This window comes from Anoplolepis gracilipes, chromosome 15 (assembly GCF_047496725.1).
Source record: "Anoplolepis gracilipes chromosome 15, ASM4749672v1, whole genome shotgun sequence".
Classification (NCBI taxonomy): Eukaryota; Metazoa; Arthropoda; class Insecta; order Hymenoptera; family Formicidae; genus Anoplolepis; species Anoplolepis gracilipes.
Window position 1 is genome coordinate 3836409 of NC_132984.1, and position 21100 is coordinate 3857508.

Consider the following 21100-nt stretch of genomic DNA (forward strand, 5'->3'; position numbering starts at 1 on the left):
TTTATATAATTTCCCAACATCCTTTACTCGCTCAATTATATAATTAACATTTAATTGACTAACTAAATATAAGTTAATTTTTAACGACCATATTATATTTAATTACAATTCATATCGATATATTATTAATTAAACTAGTATTTATTATTATAATAATTTATATCATACCGACACGTTGACGATTTGAATTAACCGTCTGCCGAGAAAGAAAATAAAAAAGAGATTTCTTCTCATCTTACAAAATTCATTCATATTTAAACGATAATAAGAAATAGTTATTTTTGCCATTTTTTGGCTTCACTTAATTTGTTCTCCCTCGCAAAATTTACCGAGAGGTTTCTGGGCGTAAGGTATGCCGAACCAGACGTCGACCTCCTTGCCGGTGGTGGCGGTCAGAGTCTTGCCGCGGACCATGCCCTTCCTGGTACGTATGACCAGCGGATCGTTGCCGGTGAAGGCGGACGCTCGCGGTAGCTCCTCGCCGATCCTCGAACCCCTGACGTCGAATTCTTCGCGCGACGATAACGATGACGACGACGATGATGACGACGATGCCTCCTGCGCGACGTGCAGCTCGTGCTCGTGGTGCCTGCTGCGATGAGACGGCGAACCGCGGCAAGGATCCGGCTGCAGGACGAGGAGCAGGATCAGGCTCAGCGCCAGGAGGGCCTCCAGTCTGCCGGGGCCGGTTCGCCAGGAACTTTTAGGATTTCTCGACATCCTGCCTGCTCGGCTACAAAATAATAAAATCGTTAATATTCAACATACGTATTTAATTGGAAATATGTAATTGTAAAAAAAAAAAAAAAAAAAAATTGTAATTGCATTGATATTATGTATAAAACACACGTTGTGAAAAGCTTACTTTTGTAAAAATATTAATTGTGTAGATGTAATTTATTTTTTTTATTGAATCTCGTGTGAAGTATATTTAGAAAGGATACATGGGAATGAAAATGGACAAATTACTCGGTAAACAAATGTTTGAGGGAACAACTCTGCGTGTCACATTGCTTCCGATTACGTCTTCCGTTTTACGATCGGAAATGTTGCGATGAAAGAGTGCGAGGGATTAATTTATCGGAAACTGCTCATTTGTCATCTGACAAATGATAGGGAGATTCGATTTTGAAGAGGAAAAAAAAAATATCTAACTCGCAATAATTCTATAATCCATATATATGGATTATAAAATTAATAATCCTTTTGTATGTTCATAAAAATTAATCCTTCAATGAAGAAAATGTAAATGTATAAAATATATCGTCCACACATTTTTCTCGTAAAAGTCGCGCACTCATTCAGTCAGATATGAATATATTATACATTTTGTCTAACACCTTGATAGAAATGGAACTTACATTTGCATACATATATATCAAGTATATCGCGAGCATACGACTTATTTTCAACCACATGTGTTACATACGGTTGACGCAAGCACGAAAGATATGAAAGATGCAAGCGCGAAAGAAAAATGCGCCAACGACGGCGGTGCATAATTGCAAGCGCATTAATTTCGAAACGATCTAGAAGAAAATAAATTTCTCAAATTTTACCAGATTCAATGGGGCACCCGCAGTTGCGGGTCGGAAAAAAAGCTTCTCTTTGGGAATTTTTTCTGTCGAAACTATTGTGTCACTTATTTTAAAATTTCTACACGATATCAAACAACATTAAAGCTATATTTCAGAATTTTCTTGTGCAAAAATGTCTCATAGTGTCCAAATAACGAGCAATCTACCAAAGAAATTTAGTTAGTATATTACTTTATCCAGTGCTTAAGAAGTTTTATTAAATATTCAAAAAACTTTCCATTTTAAAGACATTGATAGAACGATTTTTTTGGGGTCAAAAAAATAATCGTTCGAATTTTGACTTTGAACCTCCGCCATTTTGTGAAAAATATGAATTTTCAAAAAAGCTTTGATTAAGCACTAGATAAACTAATATACTAACTAAATTTCTTTGCTTTGTTCACATCAGATAACCCTACTCGAAGTTAGAATAATCACCGCAAACAAACTTTTTTTTAAAAGTGCCTCTCGGAGATTGCTCGTCACTTGGACACTGTAGGACATTCTTCCACGAAAAAATTCTGTAATATAGTTTCAATGTTGTTTGATACCGTGTAGAAATTTTAGAATAAGTGACACAATAGTTTCGACAGAAAAAATTCCCAAAACAAGCTTTTTTTCCGACCCGCAACTGCAGGTGTCTTCTTAAAGGAAGAGAGGGATGATTTTCGAAAAATTCGGGTTTCGTCAAAGCGTCGTCGCGCCAGTTACCCTTTATATTATTATCCTTACGGAAATAACTTTTCGCGAGGAGTATTTTAAAGAAGTTTTAAGTTTAAAATCGCATCCACAAGTAGAGCATTTAACAGAATAATCGACCAGCAACGGGGCGTCGAGAGAAATTAGTGTGCATTAATTTTCTCCTTTAAATATTCACTTTCCCTTATCTATTCCTCTCCTGATATCACCCTTTGCTCCGAACTCCCGTTAGTGCAAAGTTATCTCCGTAGAGACAAAGTAACCCTATCCGAGGTGGTAATTGAAGCAGCCTCGTGGTGAAACACGAGACAGTGCGGTTTTCAGCATCCGAAGCCACGCCAATAAAATTGACTAACATTTAACTTAACTAACAAAGTTAATTTAATAAGTACATTGTCTCTAGCTAATTAAGTTAATATTTATTATATATTATTTAAATTAGGTTATGTATTATTTTATATAATTATATTAAATATTATTTTATAACTTTAATATTGAAATGCTTACTTAAAATCAATATGTAATATAATTAAATTATATATTATTTAAGTTACATATTTATTTTAAATTAGCATTTCTTTCTTCTGAGAAAGAAGAAATATTTTTACACACTTTCTCCCACCAAAGCTAATTTAAACAATAATATAGAATATAATGTATTATTACCATTTTATTACCGTTTTTTCTCGAATAAAGATAATTTTGTTTGTCGGAGAAACGCATAAAGAGATTCACATTGAAATGATTAGAAGGGACTACGGCATCCTTGGAGGGAGACAACTGTTATATATAATTGGCTTGGTTTGAATAATATCTGGACATGTTTCTTTCTATTCTGCTACCACTTCTCCGCCAAGCATTCACGGATATTGTCATGGTAAGGTCGTTACATAATTGACGGACAGACGATACGTGACCTTGCTTTTTGTAACTTGATGAACATTGCATTTCTACCATTCTTGTGAATGACTGTAGTCCCGATGTACGTACGTCATTATACTTTGTTTGAGTTGTTATTAGATTTGTCATTAAAAACTATGAAATAATGAAGTGTTTAATAAACTGATAATTTTCGCCGATAATTCTTTTATTTTTCGATACTAAACTTTATAACCTTATACGTGTGTATGTATGTACTTGTGTAGGTAGAGCTGAAAACTTTTTATATGCGCCGCGTTGATATTCTCGATACATCGAAATGCATGGCGAGTGTCGTGATGCACAGAGTGTCTCGGAATTACAAATTAAAGCGGATCCTGTTTTAATAAAATCTACAACGCTTTAAACGCAAATTTTCAACGGTGATCAGAGTTATTCATACAGCACAAAACATTCTAACAACGTTGCAATCACAATACAATGCTGTAGAAACATCGCGGAAAAAGAATTTTGGCTGATAAGGCGTATTAAAGAAAAAATAAAAAGAATTTACACCGCGTTTGTAATAACTACTTTCTCCCTTTACATCAAGCCTAATCTCCTAAATTAAAAAAAAAAAAAAATATATATATATATATATAAAATGATGGTAAAAATCACGAGAGATGGTCTTGCAATTAATTACCGAGTTTAATTCAATAAAATCAAATAAATTTGATAAATGACACGAGATGTTTGTTATATTCACAACATTTGCATCAATATATTGCAACGCAACGTTTACGTATACGATGGTACTTGTAATATTGCAATTATCATATACATCTCAATATTTCCATGACTTTTCTATGCAAATAATGTTTCTTTACAATAAATTAATTTTTTTCATTTAGAATCAATCTATTTTTTTCCTTCCAAGCGAGAGTGTCTTGAATCATTACTCAGAAAAAGCTTTCTAATACATATTTTTTGAAAAAATATATAATATATATTTCTAATATTTATAAATATAACTTTATAATATTTATAAATAATATATTATAAGTATATTATTTATGTAGTATATTATAAATATATATATTTATAAATAATATATTTATAATATATTATTTATACATATATATTTATATTTAGTATACACATATATATACTATAAATAATATATTTCTGTAACTAACAATGAGTCTTGAATTTTAAACTCTATCAGAGCCAATACCACCTGACGTAATAAAGTGTAACTTTTTTTCATTGAATTTCAACATCATGAAAAGTTTCTTTTCCGATAATTCGAAAACTATCGGTGCCTCAAGATTTTCGCCAAGGGAAACTCGACTTGAAATCAAACAAAATGTCATTAAAAAATAACGCGCAACAAGTGCAATATCTTTATTCGCCCGTACGCTTTCGACGGGGGGGGGGGGGGGAGGAGGAAAAAAAAAATATATATACATATATATGTACATCGCGTCGCATGTGATAAGTTTCCAAATGCACTTTCGCACACACCGAGACGATGATATGATACCGCCGTGCCCGATAACACGCGTCGATTTTGTCCCTCTCTCTCTCTCTCTCTCTCTCTCCCTTTCCCCGTCTGACACATGTTAGGAGGGATTAGTAGGATGATAGTAGTCTCTAGTTACACCACACGAAGGTCCACGTTGATTAGCAACTTCCTTCTACGTGTTCCGAACGCGCGTTCGGTCACACGCAGCGCGTCCACGGGAACGTCGTCGCACGCGGAAGTTTACGCACGAGGCCGCGGCTTTAACGCGTCGTCAGAAATTGGAATTTATTAGTTTGCCACGTTACAGGAGTCGCGTCGGGTAATGAAAGTATCCATGAGAAAATTGCGCGGCGGAAACAACGGGGCGGCCGCCGAAGCGATTCGCGATCGATCTCGTTTAAATTTCATTTGGTTTAATTAGTCCAATAATTAAGTATATATTCCGCGAGTCTAATGCTTAACGAGTCCTTCTCTTTATTCCAATTGTTCAATTTATTTGAGTAACGTCTGACGCGGGAGAAAGTTTTTTATTCAGAACCTTCGTAGAGACTAAGTCTGTTAATTTTTCAAAGGAGAATAAAAAAAAAAAAAAATACAAGAAAAGAATGGGGAGGGAAAGGGAATCAAGATGTTTTCTTCAGACTCACCCCGAGATCTTTCCCAAGGAAATTTGTCGCGCGACACCTTCCCGTCGACGTCGTCCTCTCGTGCGTTCTCCTCCCGCTTGTATCGATACTTATGACAGTTAGTTATTCAATTAGAGTCACGCGCTCGCGTTAAGGATCGCGAAGGGTTATCGCGGTATCGTGATAATAATGACTATTTCGGCGCCCCGCCGACGAAGCACTGACAACGACGATTGGCAAACGGTCACGAGAGTGACAGCGCGAGGCCGTCGTCGCATTAGAGCCACGAAGCCGACTACTAGTTACTTCCCTTGGCACACTGCGGCAGCATTATACCTACATGAGGCTTGATATAAATAGATAGGATCGTGATCCATAGTAACGCAGCTGAGATAGATCGCGCAGATAGATCGAGCGTATCGTTCGAGAGAATTTGCGAGAGAGCCTCTCCCCCGCGAGACCGCGATACGATTTTTTCTCTTTCTTGCAGAATTACATTTTATTATTATACATATTTTATTTATATTTATATTTTTTATTTTTTATTTTTTATTTTTTATTTTTACACTTTATATTTATATTCCTATTTTTAAGAATTATATCTGTAAATGTGTTTGTATTGTATGGTGTAAATGTCAGGGTTGGGAAGTAACGCGTTACTTGTTACTTTTTTCTCGGTTACTGTAACGATAACGGGGTTACAAAGTTTGTTTGTAACGGAAAAAGTAACTTTGTTACATTTCTCAATAACGAGTAACGAAATTAACAGTTACTTTTATCGTTACTTTCTAGACAACACATGCCTTTACAAGATGCTTAAAAGACGTCTTAATTGTCTTTTAAATATCTTTCACATGTCTTTGGGCCTTTCTGTGCTGTCTGGGATTTTTTTCGAATATACTTGAATATACTAATATTTTTTCCGAATATAATTTTCAAATAAAGAAATACAGATATTTATCATGGATATGCGCGCATTTTATGTAGTACATATGTAACATATTTTATAGATACATGTGCGTGATATGGAACTTAGGGATTGATAAGAGTATTAAAATGCACTATCACATAGAAACTGCTGGAGTCTCTTTCTATTTTGTAAAAACAAACATTTAAGTAGTAATTTAATGATTAGTCCAGAATTCGATATTATGAAAATTATCGTATCGTATTAACATTTTTAAATAAAAAAAATTAAAGAGACGTGAAGAAAGGAATTTTGATCATATTTACAAATCTATTAAAAGTAACAATAAGAAAATTACTTCATTTACATTTACAGCATCTAAAAGTGTTTAAGAAAGCTTGTCTACACTTTTTTTCAAAAAGTTTCTCTTATTCAAAATAATTTATTATTATCAAAATTGTTACATACTTTATATTAATAGCGATATCACTATCAAATATATACCATTTTGATTACTTTAATGTAAAATAATGTTTCAAATTTTTAAGTGTTTAGTGTAAATTTTTAATTTAATTTGATCTTTTGTTTATTAAAAAAACTTTTATGTAAAGTTTGTATTGTATATCAAAAAAAGTAACGGGAATTGTAACGATCCGTTACTTTTTTAGTAACAGTAATGGTAACGAGTTACTTTTAAAAAGTAACTTTCCCAATTATGATAAATATATTTTTCAAGTTATCAACCGTAATCGTTTACAGACACACATTAACCGCCATTATCGATTCATGTAATTAAACTTTATCTCTTTACACTTTAAAAACCTAATTATATTACAGAGAATCGTTTTTCGATCAGAATGATAAGATAAAGGGATAAAAGCTATCCCCTCTAAATCACACGTCCATAAAGTAACAATTGTGCTCGTATATCCATCTGGAAATTAAATTCCCATTTTTCCCCTCCTATCTCTTTTGAACCCCCGATCGGTTGGCGTTCCGCTGACTTTTCTTTTTTCTCTTTCTCTCTGATACTTACAGCGAGGAAGGTGCTCGATTAGATTTCAGACAGCGGCGATGTCTTCCTCCGAATCCGCGACAGGCAGATCCGCTCTCTTGCCCTGCCCCTCTCCGTCTACATTCTTCGTTCGTGGAGCATCGTCCGTCCCTGCAACAAGCACAACGTAGACTGAGTGATCGGAGAAATTGAACGAGGGTGTGTCGGAAGCGAAGGGGTGAAACGTCCTGACAATCGCCCGGGGACCGTGTGGGTTCATTATTTGGGGATTACTACCCGTTGCAGTAGGAGGGGGACCAGAGAGAAACGCGTTTAACCCTAAGGACAATAGAAGGCATACACAGTTATAAGTGAAATATAGCACAGAGTAACGTTGGTGTAGCAAATGAGAGACGAAGAGAAAGAAGGAAAGATAAATGAGTACTGGGAAAAGAAATAATAAGTGGAAAAGGGAATAAAAAGTTCCATTTTAGCGATAAGAGAGACGGGGAACTTTCAGTCGAAAATACTCGGTTACGAAGTTCGGTCGCGTAGCGAGCAGAATTTTTTCTCTCCCTGTTTTCTCTTCAACGTATCAAACCTGATATTTCCGGCAACCTCATTTCGACCCGCGGGCGATCTACGATTTCGTTATTTCACCTATTCCGCGTGCGTCGTTCGCGAGAGCGAATGCCAAGAGACGTGTGTGGCGTGTATACAGGGTGGCGGCAAAAGTTACAAAAATTTCCTATCAACATGGATTTGCAAAATGCTGCGCCAAAAAGCGTCCAAGAACCTTTGAAATCACATTTTCATACATTTTTGCAAATATCTAAGAAAGTATGCGTTTTTAACCAAAATTACCCAAGCAAAAGTTGCAGAGAATTAAATTATCTTTCAAACAAGACCTACATATTTTTATCACGTTCCATAAGTTTTGAGATAGCTAGTCTCCAATGTATAAAAAAAAGTGATTTTTTGAAAAATTCTTTTCGTTTGGCTGATACGACTTAATTGATTTTTAATATTTATCTTACTTGTTGATTATTCCACCTAAAGAAATTTTACTTTGTTGTATTATTTAAACAACTCTTACCGCAGGAGGATGAAAAGAAAAATTGGAAAAAATAGAAAACTTAATAAATTTTTTTGCTAAAAATCAATAGAAATAAAATTCTTTTTCGAAACGTAATTTTAGAAATTTTGGACACCAACTTTTGAAGGAAGCGCTTTTGCCCACGTTTACAGGAAATATTTTGTTGAGAATTAAATTTTTTCTATCGGATCACGCAAAGTCTGGCTGGAAGGTTTGACGCCACCCTGTATACTTCGTACGTGCATATATCCTATATATATAGATATATATGCTTATTAGAAATTCCAGTCGTCCGTGTATCCGGCTTCCCTCCAACAGTCGACGTGGAATTCGCATATAAACGGGAAATGAAAGACCGGGGATGTGAGAAATCTTTTCTCGTGCTCTCGAGGATGAAGAGACGAGGATTCCGAACGGAATTAAAGCACATTTTCCAAGCAAATTTTATAAAGACATAGTACGCCCGCGTAACTCGATAATTAAACGCTCGGTAATTACGGAATTGGAAAGCTCTTCTGAAAATTATTCGATTAGTCCGACTCGAAATAGGCGCCGCGTTCTATTCTCGTAAAATCACTCTCCCACCCTCGTTAAGGCCGCCCCGAAAAATTTAAATTGAACTGTCTCTTTAAGGACAGACCGACAGCTCGCCCGCTCCCGGTTCGACGATATCGGACGGAACGTCTGCGAATTTTCCCTACACACAGACACACGGGTGCAGGATGCAGACACACGGACGATCGTTGACCGAGAAACGAAAGGTCAGGGCGTCACTGCCTCGGCTTGGCTGGCTGCACTGCGGCTCGTTGAATTTTGCGACGCGGACATTTAGGAAATCATCCCTCGCGCGCGCGCGGGGGAGGAGGTGGAAGACGAGGACCTGCTCGACGAAATATGCATCGACAGTTCCCCACATCGGGTGCTTCGAAGGGAAAAAAAAGAAAAAAGGGTCTATCGGATTTTTCGCGCAAAAATTTCGAATTTTTCTCCTTTAATTAATTTTAATTTCGTTTAATTTAATTTCCTGATGAAAAATGTTTTTTATCAATTATTAATTAAAGAATAGAGTAGAAAATCGCTATTTTTTTTTTTTTTTTTTTCTTTTTTTTTCTAGCGAGGACAAATTTTGCGCGAACCGACGATAAATTCCAGGGGAGGAAATAGATGAGAATAGGAAGCCTTTGGAAATTAAAATTCAATTTAACACTCGTACACGAACGCACGCAAAGCTAAAAATTGCAAAGGTATAGAATAAGTAACAAGCTTCCTGGTTCGCTATTATGTAAAGACACCCTATGGTTTCGGGGGGGGGGGGGGGGACACCCCGGAGTATTCTCGGGGAAATTTCTGCGAAAATAGTCGCGCACGAGCATTCTTCTCCCGTGATGCGGAATTTTCTATTGCGTCCGCTCGAGGATGAATCGGGACCATGGGTATTGTTTACAGCTTCGTTCATCCGGATGAACGATTTGTACTCAAAGTACTCGTCCCTTCAAGCGTCCCTGCCGGAATAACGCGATAAAGTTCTGTGAAAGGTTTGTCCTTTTCGGAATTTTTTGGAAAATAATTATCCAGAGAGACCTCTTCCACTCTAATTATTCCTAACCCCGATCACCTACGTCATCGTCGTTCCTCGTCCTCCTTCCTCCCCTCGAAGACACCCAAGTGTCAGCTTGCATATTCCGCCATTGCAGGTAGGAAACACGCGAGCGGGTCAGTCGGACCCGCAGTCTCGTCTCTATGACAGGGTAAAAGCGAGCGTGTATCGCCGGCTATCATCGGGGAAGAGGGATGAACGGGGAGAGGGAGTTATGGATGGCCCATGGACACGCTAACCCAGTGACATCTCTAGGTCAGCCCGACCGCTCGCCATCCTCCACCACTAACGTGTATTATCAGACCGGCTTCGATTGAGGCCGAAAGAAATATCTCGGTCCCAGACAACTCTATTTTTTTTAGCACCCCTAGACAGAGGCTCGTATCAATTCGTCGTTCCCGAAGAAGATAAGTATACCCCGGCAAGAGACGTAAAATATAAGCGATCGATGCATCGATCATAGTAATAATAACAATATTAAATTTTAATTCGCATGTCCGATATATGCGAATGTAATATCCGATCCTTGATATCCGATTGCAAGATTTAAAGAACAATCGTTCATGTCCCTGTAGATAGGTCAATACTTATCAAGCGGACCGCGAGGTTTAGCCAGAGAGAGAGAGAGAGAGAGAGAGCGAACGCGCGACGAGTTTCGAAAATTGGAAAAAAAACGAACAAAGAAGAGAAACAAGTCGGAAAGAGAATATACATCGATAATGCACGTTATCGAAACGATAGAGACGCATTCGGCGACGACGGGCGGTAATCCTTGACCCGGTTACCCGCGTAAGCGAGCCAAATATTGACCTAATCTAACGGCGACTCGCTTCGCGTCCGAAGCCCGTTGCGTTTTTGTAGTCGACGGGGTTGGGGATTGGAAGGGGGTGCGCATCGTTAAAACTAAAGGTCTCCCGCCTCGTTAACCCTCTCTCCCTCTCCTTCTCTCTCTCTCTTTTGCACGCGCGAGTCGACAATTCCGAATACATTAACGATAATAAGCAGAGCGGGCGACGCGCCAACTTCGTGAAAAGTAATCAAGATTCATCGATAAGCCGACCTGTGTGTGCATGGGGGTGTTTGTATTTCATTTATTTATTTATTTATTTATTTATTTAGAGAAGAAACGGGGAAAGATCTCTCCTTTAATATACAAAATGCAGTATAGAAAAAAAAAAAAATAATAATAATAACATCAGTGGACGTATGAAATAAAATACTTTAATTAAGAAAAAAATTAAAATTAATCCAACACAAATACAATTAATGTTTGAAAATTAATATGCGAGGAGTTTATGAATTTTATGAAAACTTTTCTCTCTCTCTCGATTTGTCGCGGGTCACGTCGAGAAGCACACTGCCGTAAATGATGCTCTTTCGATAGAGAGAGAGAGAGAGAGAGAGAGAGCAGATGATATCGGGCCGCCGGTTGATATTTGGCGGGTAAATCGGAAATTCGCTCGTTCGTGTGGCATGCGCGATAAAACAGCGGCACCAGAATGTACCAGGCACCGAACCAGACACGGAGTCCTATTTTCTCTCACTCTCTCGGTCTCGTTTCTCGACGTTTCCATCCTCTCTTTCTGTTTTTCTCTCTTTGCCTCTCTCTCTCTCTCTCTCTCTCTCTCTCTCTCTCTCTCTCATTTCACCTCCCCCCGCCGGCTTTCTTTTTTCGGTCGATCTCGCGGGCGAATCGCGGGACGGATCAACCTTCTCGAAATGAAATTTTGCGGGGTCTCCTCTTTTTATCCGCTCGACCCCTTCTGACTCTCCCCAAAGAGCATATTTATTCGAGGGAGGAAAACAAAGAGAAAAGACCGAGATCTGGCTCTCGACGATTGAAAAATCAGAGTACATTAGCAACAAATGCGCAGATATATATATATATATATATATTTTAGCAAATAAATAAAAATCCGATGGAATCTCGAAATCGCAAACAGGGGCGTTTTTTTTTTTTTTTTATTCTTTGAGCTCCCCCACGATCTGAGGAGAGATGACAAGATTGGCGGTAAAAAATTTATTACAAGGGATACACACGGGGAGAGCAATCTCGGCGATATCAAACGAAAACACGTCCCTGTTTCGCGCGTATTTATTCCCAGGATCAATTCTTCGGAGCAAAGACGAGAATAAAATTACGAGAGTATGCATCTCGGGTGGGATATAATCGATAAAAGGTACCGACATATTTATGAATTACACCCAACAATGAGACAATTTTTAATAATAGAAGCGAACTCTTTTGTCCTCTCTCCCTCCCTCCCTCCCTCCTCCCTACCCTCGTGTGAACCTGGTGCACCGAAAAATCTCTTCGCGCCGCATTCGCCTATAAAGATCCCTAGATTTGTGCGGTAAGGGGGAGGAAGGGGGGACGGGGGGAGAAACGTATATATCCCCTCGCATTACCCTTCCCTCCTCCTCGCGCGGAGATCAGGGCGCGATCAGGTGGTTGACAACGATGACGGTACCGCATTTTCGAGAGCGCACACCGCACACGACGGCGACGGCGACGACGACGACGACGACGATACACGGCCATTGCGTCGCATCGCGTCGCGTCGCAGCCGCGTCGCAGCCGCAATGCAGCGCCGATGCAACCCGGCAAAGAAAAATCGTTCGCCGACCGAAACCCCTCGGTACCTTCCTTCCTTCCTTCCTTTACTTTGTGCCTTCGTTTCCCGCCTCCTTTTCGCTCGCCCTCGCTCACCGGTTGCTTCCGCGACGACCGACACCGGCGCCGATCGATTCTCTCGCGCGATTATTCGGTAAACTCGAACTTAATGCGGAGGGAATCTTTTTTTTTTTTTTTATTCGGAAGAAAAGAATTTGCCGTACGCGCGCGCTTTTTTTTTTATTAAAAGGACACCCAGGTGTATTAATTTTTACGTATTAATGCTATTGATTAATAATAATAATATTATTATTATTATTATTATTATTATTATTGAGATTTTGTGCGAAAAAATTTTTTCTCTATTCGCGTGTGGAAAAATTAAAATTTATCATTATTATTTAAATTTATTATTACATAAATTATATTAATTGTATTATATTAATTTATTATTATTATAAACGGGAAGAAATTCCCATTCAATATACAATAAAAAAGAAGAAGAAGATACCAGTAATAAAATTGTTACATATTAATGAAAGTGAATTGACAACAAAAATAAAATTTAAGAAATTAAAAAAAATTATATAATCCAGAGAGAGTAAAAGAAATTAGACACATTATTTATTATGTAGTAAAAATTTTAGAATGTAAAATTTATGATCTCGATATAATTATATTGTTACTTTTCTTTATATAAAGATAATTCGATCTCACGAGCGATAGAAGACAGAATGCAATTCGGGAGATTCAACGAATTGTTAGTCGAAAAATCCCGTGCTTGCTTGATTTATCGCTTTAAGAAATCACATTCACGACGACGTAGGTAGGTTCTTGAAACGCGGCCGCTCTTAAACGCTGATTTCATCAACGTTGAAACGTGACTTTGCACTTGCGAGGATACTTCGAGTCTTTATCTACAAAGATTTCAAAGTAACTACATTTACTCGCGTTTAAAATGAAATGCAATATTCTTACAATTAGTAACGCAATTTAAAAAAAAAAAACATACGTGTATGCACTGTAATATTTTTAAAAATATTATTAATATTCCTAAATATGTATATAAAAAAAACCATGGTCGACAGACGATAATTACACGTGGAACGACTTTGACCTATTTAATATGTATTTATAAGTTCCTGGAAAAACGCATGTTTTTCGGAAAACAATTTACAGCAACATTACCCATTTACAAATGCGAATAATTCGATTGTGAGCGAATGAAAAATGGAAGTAATTATAAATTTCAATCTACGAAATAATGAATATTTGGCGGCAAAGCGATAGATGATATAATGCGTACGATCCGTCTATAAAAAAAGTGCCAGTATTAATATTTGTAAACAAAAAATCATTAATGATAATGCATATAAAAATTTACTTAAATTTTCTCGATTCTCATTTAAATCATCGAAGGAAAAGAAAGAGAAGAAATAAAACTTTCTTCTTTTTTAAAGTCTAGATCCTGGTGCTCAGAGTTCTTAAATAATTGAAAAGTCTAAAGAATTTGAGTTTCAAGATCAAACTTTAAATTCTTTGAGCCTGAAAAAAAAAATATAAACAATTAAACTAATTTCTTTTTTATACTACATATGCGTTATAAGTAGGGAATAATTAAAAGTTACTTATCTTCTTTTTGTTTCCAATATTACTTTTGCTCTTTTCATTATTTCGAGTTGCTCGAATTTTCGACCAAACGATGCGACAAAAGACAGATTGTAGCTATTGTTTCTCTTCCTGGTCGAACATTTCTACTTCAAACAGTTCGAGTCATTGCAATTTGTTCGAATCTTTTGCGAATCTCTGACAATGAGGCAGACTCACTATTAACGAAGCGATTGACGGCGCGAAAATTTCTCGCATGGCGGCTCCGTCAGTCGTTCGTGAAAAAAAAAAAAGAAAAAAAAAAAACGGTGACAGAATCGGCGAGCTGAATCGGGGAAATGCATAATTGTGGAATCGAGCGTAGAGTAGAGAGGTTCGGTCATGGTGCTCCTATTTTTAGTGCGATCCTGATTGGCTGTGCAAACGGAAAGCAAAGGCCAAACCCCCGCGCGTGTTTGCGCGTCCAACGTTTGCTCTTCGCGTTCACGCTCCGTTTCTTCCTTCCTCCTCCTCCCCTTGCCCCTTGACCCCCTACCAGCTTCCGGTCGCTTTCCAACTTTTCACTCCTCGCAGTTAGGTCGATTTTCCCGCTTTACCGAGCTTTCGAGCGGTCCTTCACGTGCGTTGCACCACGGGATTGTATTTAAATTAAATTTAATTAAATTAATTAAATATTCCGTGAATATATGAGATATATCGTGAAAAATCGACTGGCGATGAATCTCGGTAAAGATAAATTACGGAAATAGTACAGTCTTGTGTGTAAAAAAAAAAAAAAAAAACCTTGTCGCTTTCTTTAGCTCCTCGTGTCGGATTTTTGCATTTTGCGGAGAATTTTTGGCGCGCGATTTTGATCGAGATCGAAAGATCCCGCGGAAATCGGATGCAGAAACCCCGTCGCGAATCCGAAATGAAAAAATCTCGGCGAGCGATAAATTATCCCGATTATCCCCGGTTATAACTTTAGATAAAAATAGAGAATCGCTCACGTATTTATATAGCGAATGTGTGTTAGTAAATAACGGCAGGACACGATCGAACGTAAGGTATTAAAGTATTTACGGAGGCCTCTACGGTAATAGAGAACGACGTTGTGTTTCGCCAAGAACAACGTGCGTTTCTTTTCGCTTCTAATCTGACAGAACGTCTGACAGATACTATGACGGATGACGACGACGACGACGACGGCGACCATGTCACTAAGAACCGTAATGCAAATTGGACAGGAAATTAGACCCGATTCTGCCAATAGGGCGAAGGAAAAGGCTCTTTCACGTTAAATGTTTTTCTTTTGACATTGGCGATATGTCGTCACGAGACGACATTACGACTGGGCGAAGGGAGGACCGAGGCCTAATGGCAAGTCTTCATTTGACAGAAATATCATTCTTGCTTTTATCCTATAATGGCTAGCGTTAATTTGCGAGAAACACTCCCGAAGGGTCGAAAGTCATATCCATCACCAAAGAGTATTACTTAGCAAGAGCTCTCTCTCTCTCTCTCTCTCTCTCTCTCTCTCTCTCTCTCTCTCTCTTTTACCCTCTTACTTCTTTTACTTTCCAAGATTATTCACGAGTAAGCATTGAATTTTAAGCGCGCCGTTATTGGCGCGTAATTAATAGTGACTTGTAAAAAAAAAAGTAAAAATAAGAAAAAAACGCCAAACGCACATCACTCTCGCTCCACTTGGGTCGCCTGAAAAAAAGCACCTAACTTTTTCGCTCAATAATAGGCCGGGACGACAACGTTGTCGGTAGGGTTGTCCTTTATCGTCTTCGTTCCCCCATTACTGGCGTCATTGTTTATCGCTGTCGTCGTTACTTATCATTCTGTTGCAGAAACTAATCGGATTACGGGCGAACGATCGTGACCTAAAATCGATCGTGTCGTTTCGCGGTACGCTGCTGCATAGCGGTTAATTATTCTACAACGAGAAGGGGAGAAGGGGAGGATGGCCGGAGGGGGTGAATAATGGTGTGGCCTTTAATCGACACATTATTCGGTATATACCTTGCGCACGTAAAAAATTCACCAAAGTACGAATCGACGATCCTTTTTAAACGGAGGATGTGTATCGTACTTATTATATATTCGGTATAAAAAGACAGAAATTAGAGAGAATAGCGTGCTAAAAGCTTATAATTTAAAGAAAAAGTTGCGCGGAATCGCTTTTACGTTACGTACATCGCGAGAGATCGCGTAAATGATGTGTACGAATCCAAGTTTCTTTTTTTCGATAAATATTTATAAAAGAGCAGTCAACGAAATCGATGCATTATTTATCGTATTTATTAAGCAGATCAAAAAGATCTGCCGATCTGAATTCTGAGATATTTAAGTGGAAAAAAATGTGTGCATTTATACTTACTTTTACGGCGAAAAATAAATAAATAACACCCTGAGAAAAGCCGAAAAATTTCAAATAACAATAGGCAGAAAGCTTAATGCATTTTTTTTTTTTTTTATAACGTTATTCCCTTATCTGAAAACTCATCGCTTCTCTTGTAAAACTCATTTTAGATTCACATCTGCAATTCGCGAGCAAACATTGCGGAACATGTAATTTCGTGCACCCTGCGTTTAGACACGCGTATGCGCGCGTGTATATATATTTTGTACTTTTGTATCTCAAATGTTTTCCATTTCTCAAATCTTGCGAATTAAAGTAAACTCGATCATTAAAAGAAAAAAAAAAAAAAAAAAAAAAAAAAAAAGAATACGAAGCAAAGGCTCGCGGAAAATTCGCCGGGCGCAATCTCGCGATCTCGATCGAGGGGAGAGGATATTAAAACGTCTCTCGGAAGGATATGTATTGCGAAATAAAAGCCTGTTCTTCCGGACTTTGATTTTCATCGCGAAACACACGGATCCGGCCGCGGATGCTCCGAGTCAGCCGTCAACCGTCACAGGCCACCCCTGCCGCCTGTCATCTACGCAGCCCCACGCAGATCCACGCAGCTCTCTCTCCACGCTACAACCCGCCGTCGCAGACATTCACGGCCTTCTGCGTCGCGTTTCGCCGGGGACCGCGCGGAGAGGATAACCAACATAATGAGGAATAGAGGAGAGAACAACGAGAGAGAGAGAGAGGAGAAGAGACCAAGTAAGAGAGCGATGGCGAGGCGAGGCGCGAGACGTACATTTTTTTTTTTTTTTTTTTTACGGGAGGCCGCGTAATAAAACGAGAGAAATAGAGAGAGAGAGGGAAAGAGAGAGGGAATCGATCTTCGGTACTCAGTATACAGGAGAGAAGAGGGAGAGAGAGAGAGAGAGAGAAAGAGAGAGATAAAAAGAGATAGACACTTACCGCTGTAGAGCGAGGTAGCGTCCGTTCGTCGTCGTCCGTTGGCGAAACGTCGTCAGCGTCGACGAGAAAGAGAGAGAGAGAGAGAGAGAGAGAGAGAGAAAGAGAGAGAGAGGGAAACAGAGAGCAATCTCCTCCGAGGGTTGTCCTGACACTCTCTCCGCGATCAACGTCAACTCTCTTCGGCAAACAGTCACAATAGCCTCGAACACCACCGTGGGAGAAAAAAATCACTCATGAGCGAGAAACAACCACCCTTCTCCTCTTGCTTTTAGGCCGGCTATCCGCAGCGGCGAGCCGCCGCGGAGGTTGCGAGCTACTCGCGGAGTACGGGAAGAGAGAGAGAGAGAGAGAGAGAGAGAGAGATAGATAGAAAAAAAGAGAGAGAGAAAGAAAGAGAGAGAGAGAGAGGAGAGGGGAAACAGAGTCCTTTCTCGTAGGATTTCTTGTCTCACATTTCTTCTCGCGCGATGATTACATCCAGATTGAATATATACAACACCAACCCCGGTGTTGACGGGGGGGTGATGCCGCGGCGATGTCGCGGCAGCGACGACGGCGACGACGACGATGACGACGGAGACAAGGACGACGACGACGACGACGACGACGGCGACGGCGGCGGCGACGACGACGACGACGACGACGATGATGATGACAACGACGACGAGAACTGGCAGCGCCGGGACCAAAACGGCGAAGTGCAGGAAGAGAGAGAGAAGTAGGCCGGTTAACCGTTCAGGCCGCACTGAAGAGTCGAGCGAGCCGCGGGTTAGTGAGGGTGAACCGGCGGGCGGCCTGGCATCCCTCCTCTCGCATCCCCGACACGCACCCCGCCACCGGCAACGAACACCCTCGACCCTCCTCGCCGCCACCCCGTCGGCCGCCCCGCTCTCGATCCCGTTACGTCGCTCTACTCCAACCCGCTGGCACGACGGAGAGAGCCTGGAATTTAAAGCAGGATAGTTTATAGCACGATGCTGGTGTAATAATGCAAACATTACATCTATGTAATGATATAGTAATACAAGGTACAAGGTAGAAATTATATGCAAAAATTAAAGAAGGTATAGATATAATTTTTGCAACATAATAATATATAAAACAATACATACGAGATGTATAGATCATTTATATGTTATTTATATATTACTTGGATATAATTATTAATTATATAATCTGGATGTCTACTCAAATCTTGTAAAAAAATTCCCTGATTTTCCAGATATTTTTGTTCAAAATTCCAAGTTAAATGAATATTTTTAAGACTTTTTAATATAACTTTCTTTCAAATAAATTTTTTTATCACATACATTTTCTATTGTTTTTTATTCATATGGAGAAAAAACACGGTCTTTTAAGTTTTAAGTTTTAATGCTAGATTTTATAAGTATATGTACTAAAAAAAAAGAAACTGAATAACTTTCATAAGATAATTTTTCATTTCTTTATCATTAAAAGTTACAAAGTATGTACTTCATGTTCAATATTATGTTGACATTAAATATATAAACGAAAAAAAAATATATAATATATTTATACGGGACAAACTGAGACGCCACGTTATCTCAATTTATCTGTCGACAATTTTTTTAAGCATTCCTTGCCAGACTTTAAGCACTTAAAAGTTTCACAATAGTTATACAAAAAGTTTAATATGTATGCGTAAAAATTATTAGAATGTTAATTAAACAAATTAAATTGTCAAATTAAATGCTAGTCATATTACATAATAATTCTATCGATTAATGAAACTTTGTGTTATTTCGCGATTACTTTTAATTTTCAGAGAGCGAGAAAGAGAAAGTTCTATATCTCAAAATTATTAGAACATTTATTAAACAAATTACAAAATAGATCACCCGAAACGTCAAACGTACAAATATCGAGATGACATTAATCATATTTTATTAGTTCTATCGACTTTAATAAGATTTCATGTCAGTTTATAATCACTTTTAATTTTCAGAGAGAGTTCTATGCGTAAAAATTATTACAATATATTTATTAAGCAAATTAGATTAGCCGAAATGCCAAATTTACAAGTACTGATTGTGAGATAAGATACTGATTACATTTTGAATATTCTATCGACTTTAAATGAGATTTTGTGTTATTTTTTTGTGTCATTCCGTAATCACTTATACTTTCTGAACAAAGTTTTAGATATGCGTAAAAATTATTAGAATATTTATTAAACAAATTAGATATCGAAACGTCAGTATAACATAAATCTCATTTACATTCAGAGTCTCGGGCGATCTAATTTATATAATTATCTAATATAATATTCTAATTTTTACGCATAAATAAAACTATTGCAGCTATTCTCAAGTACTTAAAATTTGGCAAGAATGTTAAAAAAAATTGTCAAAGGACAAAGTGAGATGCAGGGTGAACCTGGAGTTTGTCCCGATTTTTTATTCCCGGCCTATTCTTTTAATGGTCAGCACTATTTGTTTAATCTATGTATCAAAAATTCTAGAATTATTAAAAATAAAGCCAAAACTCTCAACTCGATTAATGAGTTTTCACAAAGTGACGCACCAGTTTTACATCCAAATGGAATGAAATATGCTATGCGATTAATATCTGCGATAGAAAAAATTAATTCCGCAAATATATAATACATAATAAATTACTTCATGAGCAATAAATTATTTGCTTGTACTCACGAATCTGATCCCAAGTTTGCTCATCTACTTTTTAATTCTTTGTTGATACACTTTCATAATTTAAAAATAATATGTTAATAGACTTTTTTTACGGATCAATAAATATATATGTATAAGAAAACGAACGTCTTCAATTCGGGACTCCCGACACTTGTTCACACGTGCTGTTTACTCCCCTCCCCCCTCCCCCTCCTCCCCACACAATCACTTGAGCAAATATGAAACTGTCTTAATCGTTAAAGTTTTTTTTGAAAGATTAGAAGAAATTAAATTTAAATATCAAATCATTTTATAATTCACAGAATTTTTAAGAGCGCGTGACATTCTTCTGAACTTTTAAGAAAATAACTCTGATGATTAAAACAGATTGTCTAAAATTACACTTTTACACAGAATCTGAAAATATGCCTGAATTCTTAAACAATTTTTTACGGGAAATATAAAATTCAGAAGATTGTCTGAAAATTCAGAGAAATGTCCGAAATATCAGACGCTCTCCTGAAAATTCTGTCTGAAAACTCGGACATTGTGTCTGCGTAAAAAAATGTATATCTACTGTAAAAAATAACTGCAGACCAAGTGTCTGAAGTTTTCTTACAGACACACTGTCCGAATTTTCAGAGAGATTTTCAGAAGGATATTTGAATTTTCAGACATTATTCTGAACTTTGAAGAAAATGATTCTGATTAAGACGTTATCTGAAATTACTTTTTCCAACATCCAGATCTGAAAATTCAAAAATGTATCCGAATTCGAAGATAACATTTTCTAGGGTAAATAATTATTTAAATAAATATATGTAGGAATGAAAAAAAAATATATGTAGGAAAGGAAAAGAATTCGCAGCTTAATAATGTAATATACATTCATTAGCTAAATGAGAGAACGTAATTTTCCGCAGTACTTTTTCACTGATACCTTTCTGAGTATGACTGAGCGCCCATATTTCTCTCAAATATACGCTAACAATAAGAGATTTCCGCTTTTTGATTCCCCTCGTTGACAATTTAATTTCC

General features: G+C 37.7%; 1 protein-coding gene across 3 annotated transcripts in view; it reads right to left on the bottom strand.

The window, feature by feature from the left end:
* Window positions 1-18234, bottom strand: part of LOC140674195 (acetylcholinesterase) — a 35828-nt gene extending 17594 nt beyond the window's left edge. The window contains exons 1-3 of one of the 3 annotated variants that reach the window (XM_072907573.1): window positions 17412-18226; window positions 7232-7360; window positions 330-733 (exon numbers count right to left, since the gene is read on the bottom strand). In XM_072907573.1, the coding sequence (XP_072763674.1) occupies window positions 330-720 (391 nt within the window). In that variant the 5' untranslated portion in view covers window positions 721-733; window positions 7232-7360; window positions 17412-18226. Of the gene's footprint in view, window positions 1-329; window positions 734-5309; window positions 5798-7231; window positions 7361-17411 lie in introns of those variants that run through there. The other 2 variants (XM_072907576.1, XM_072907574.1) reach the window with 2 other exon arrangements.
* Window positions 18235-21100: the final 2866 nt, after the last annotated feature.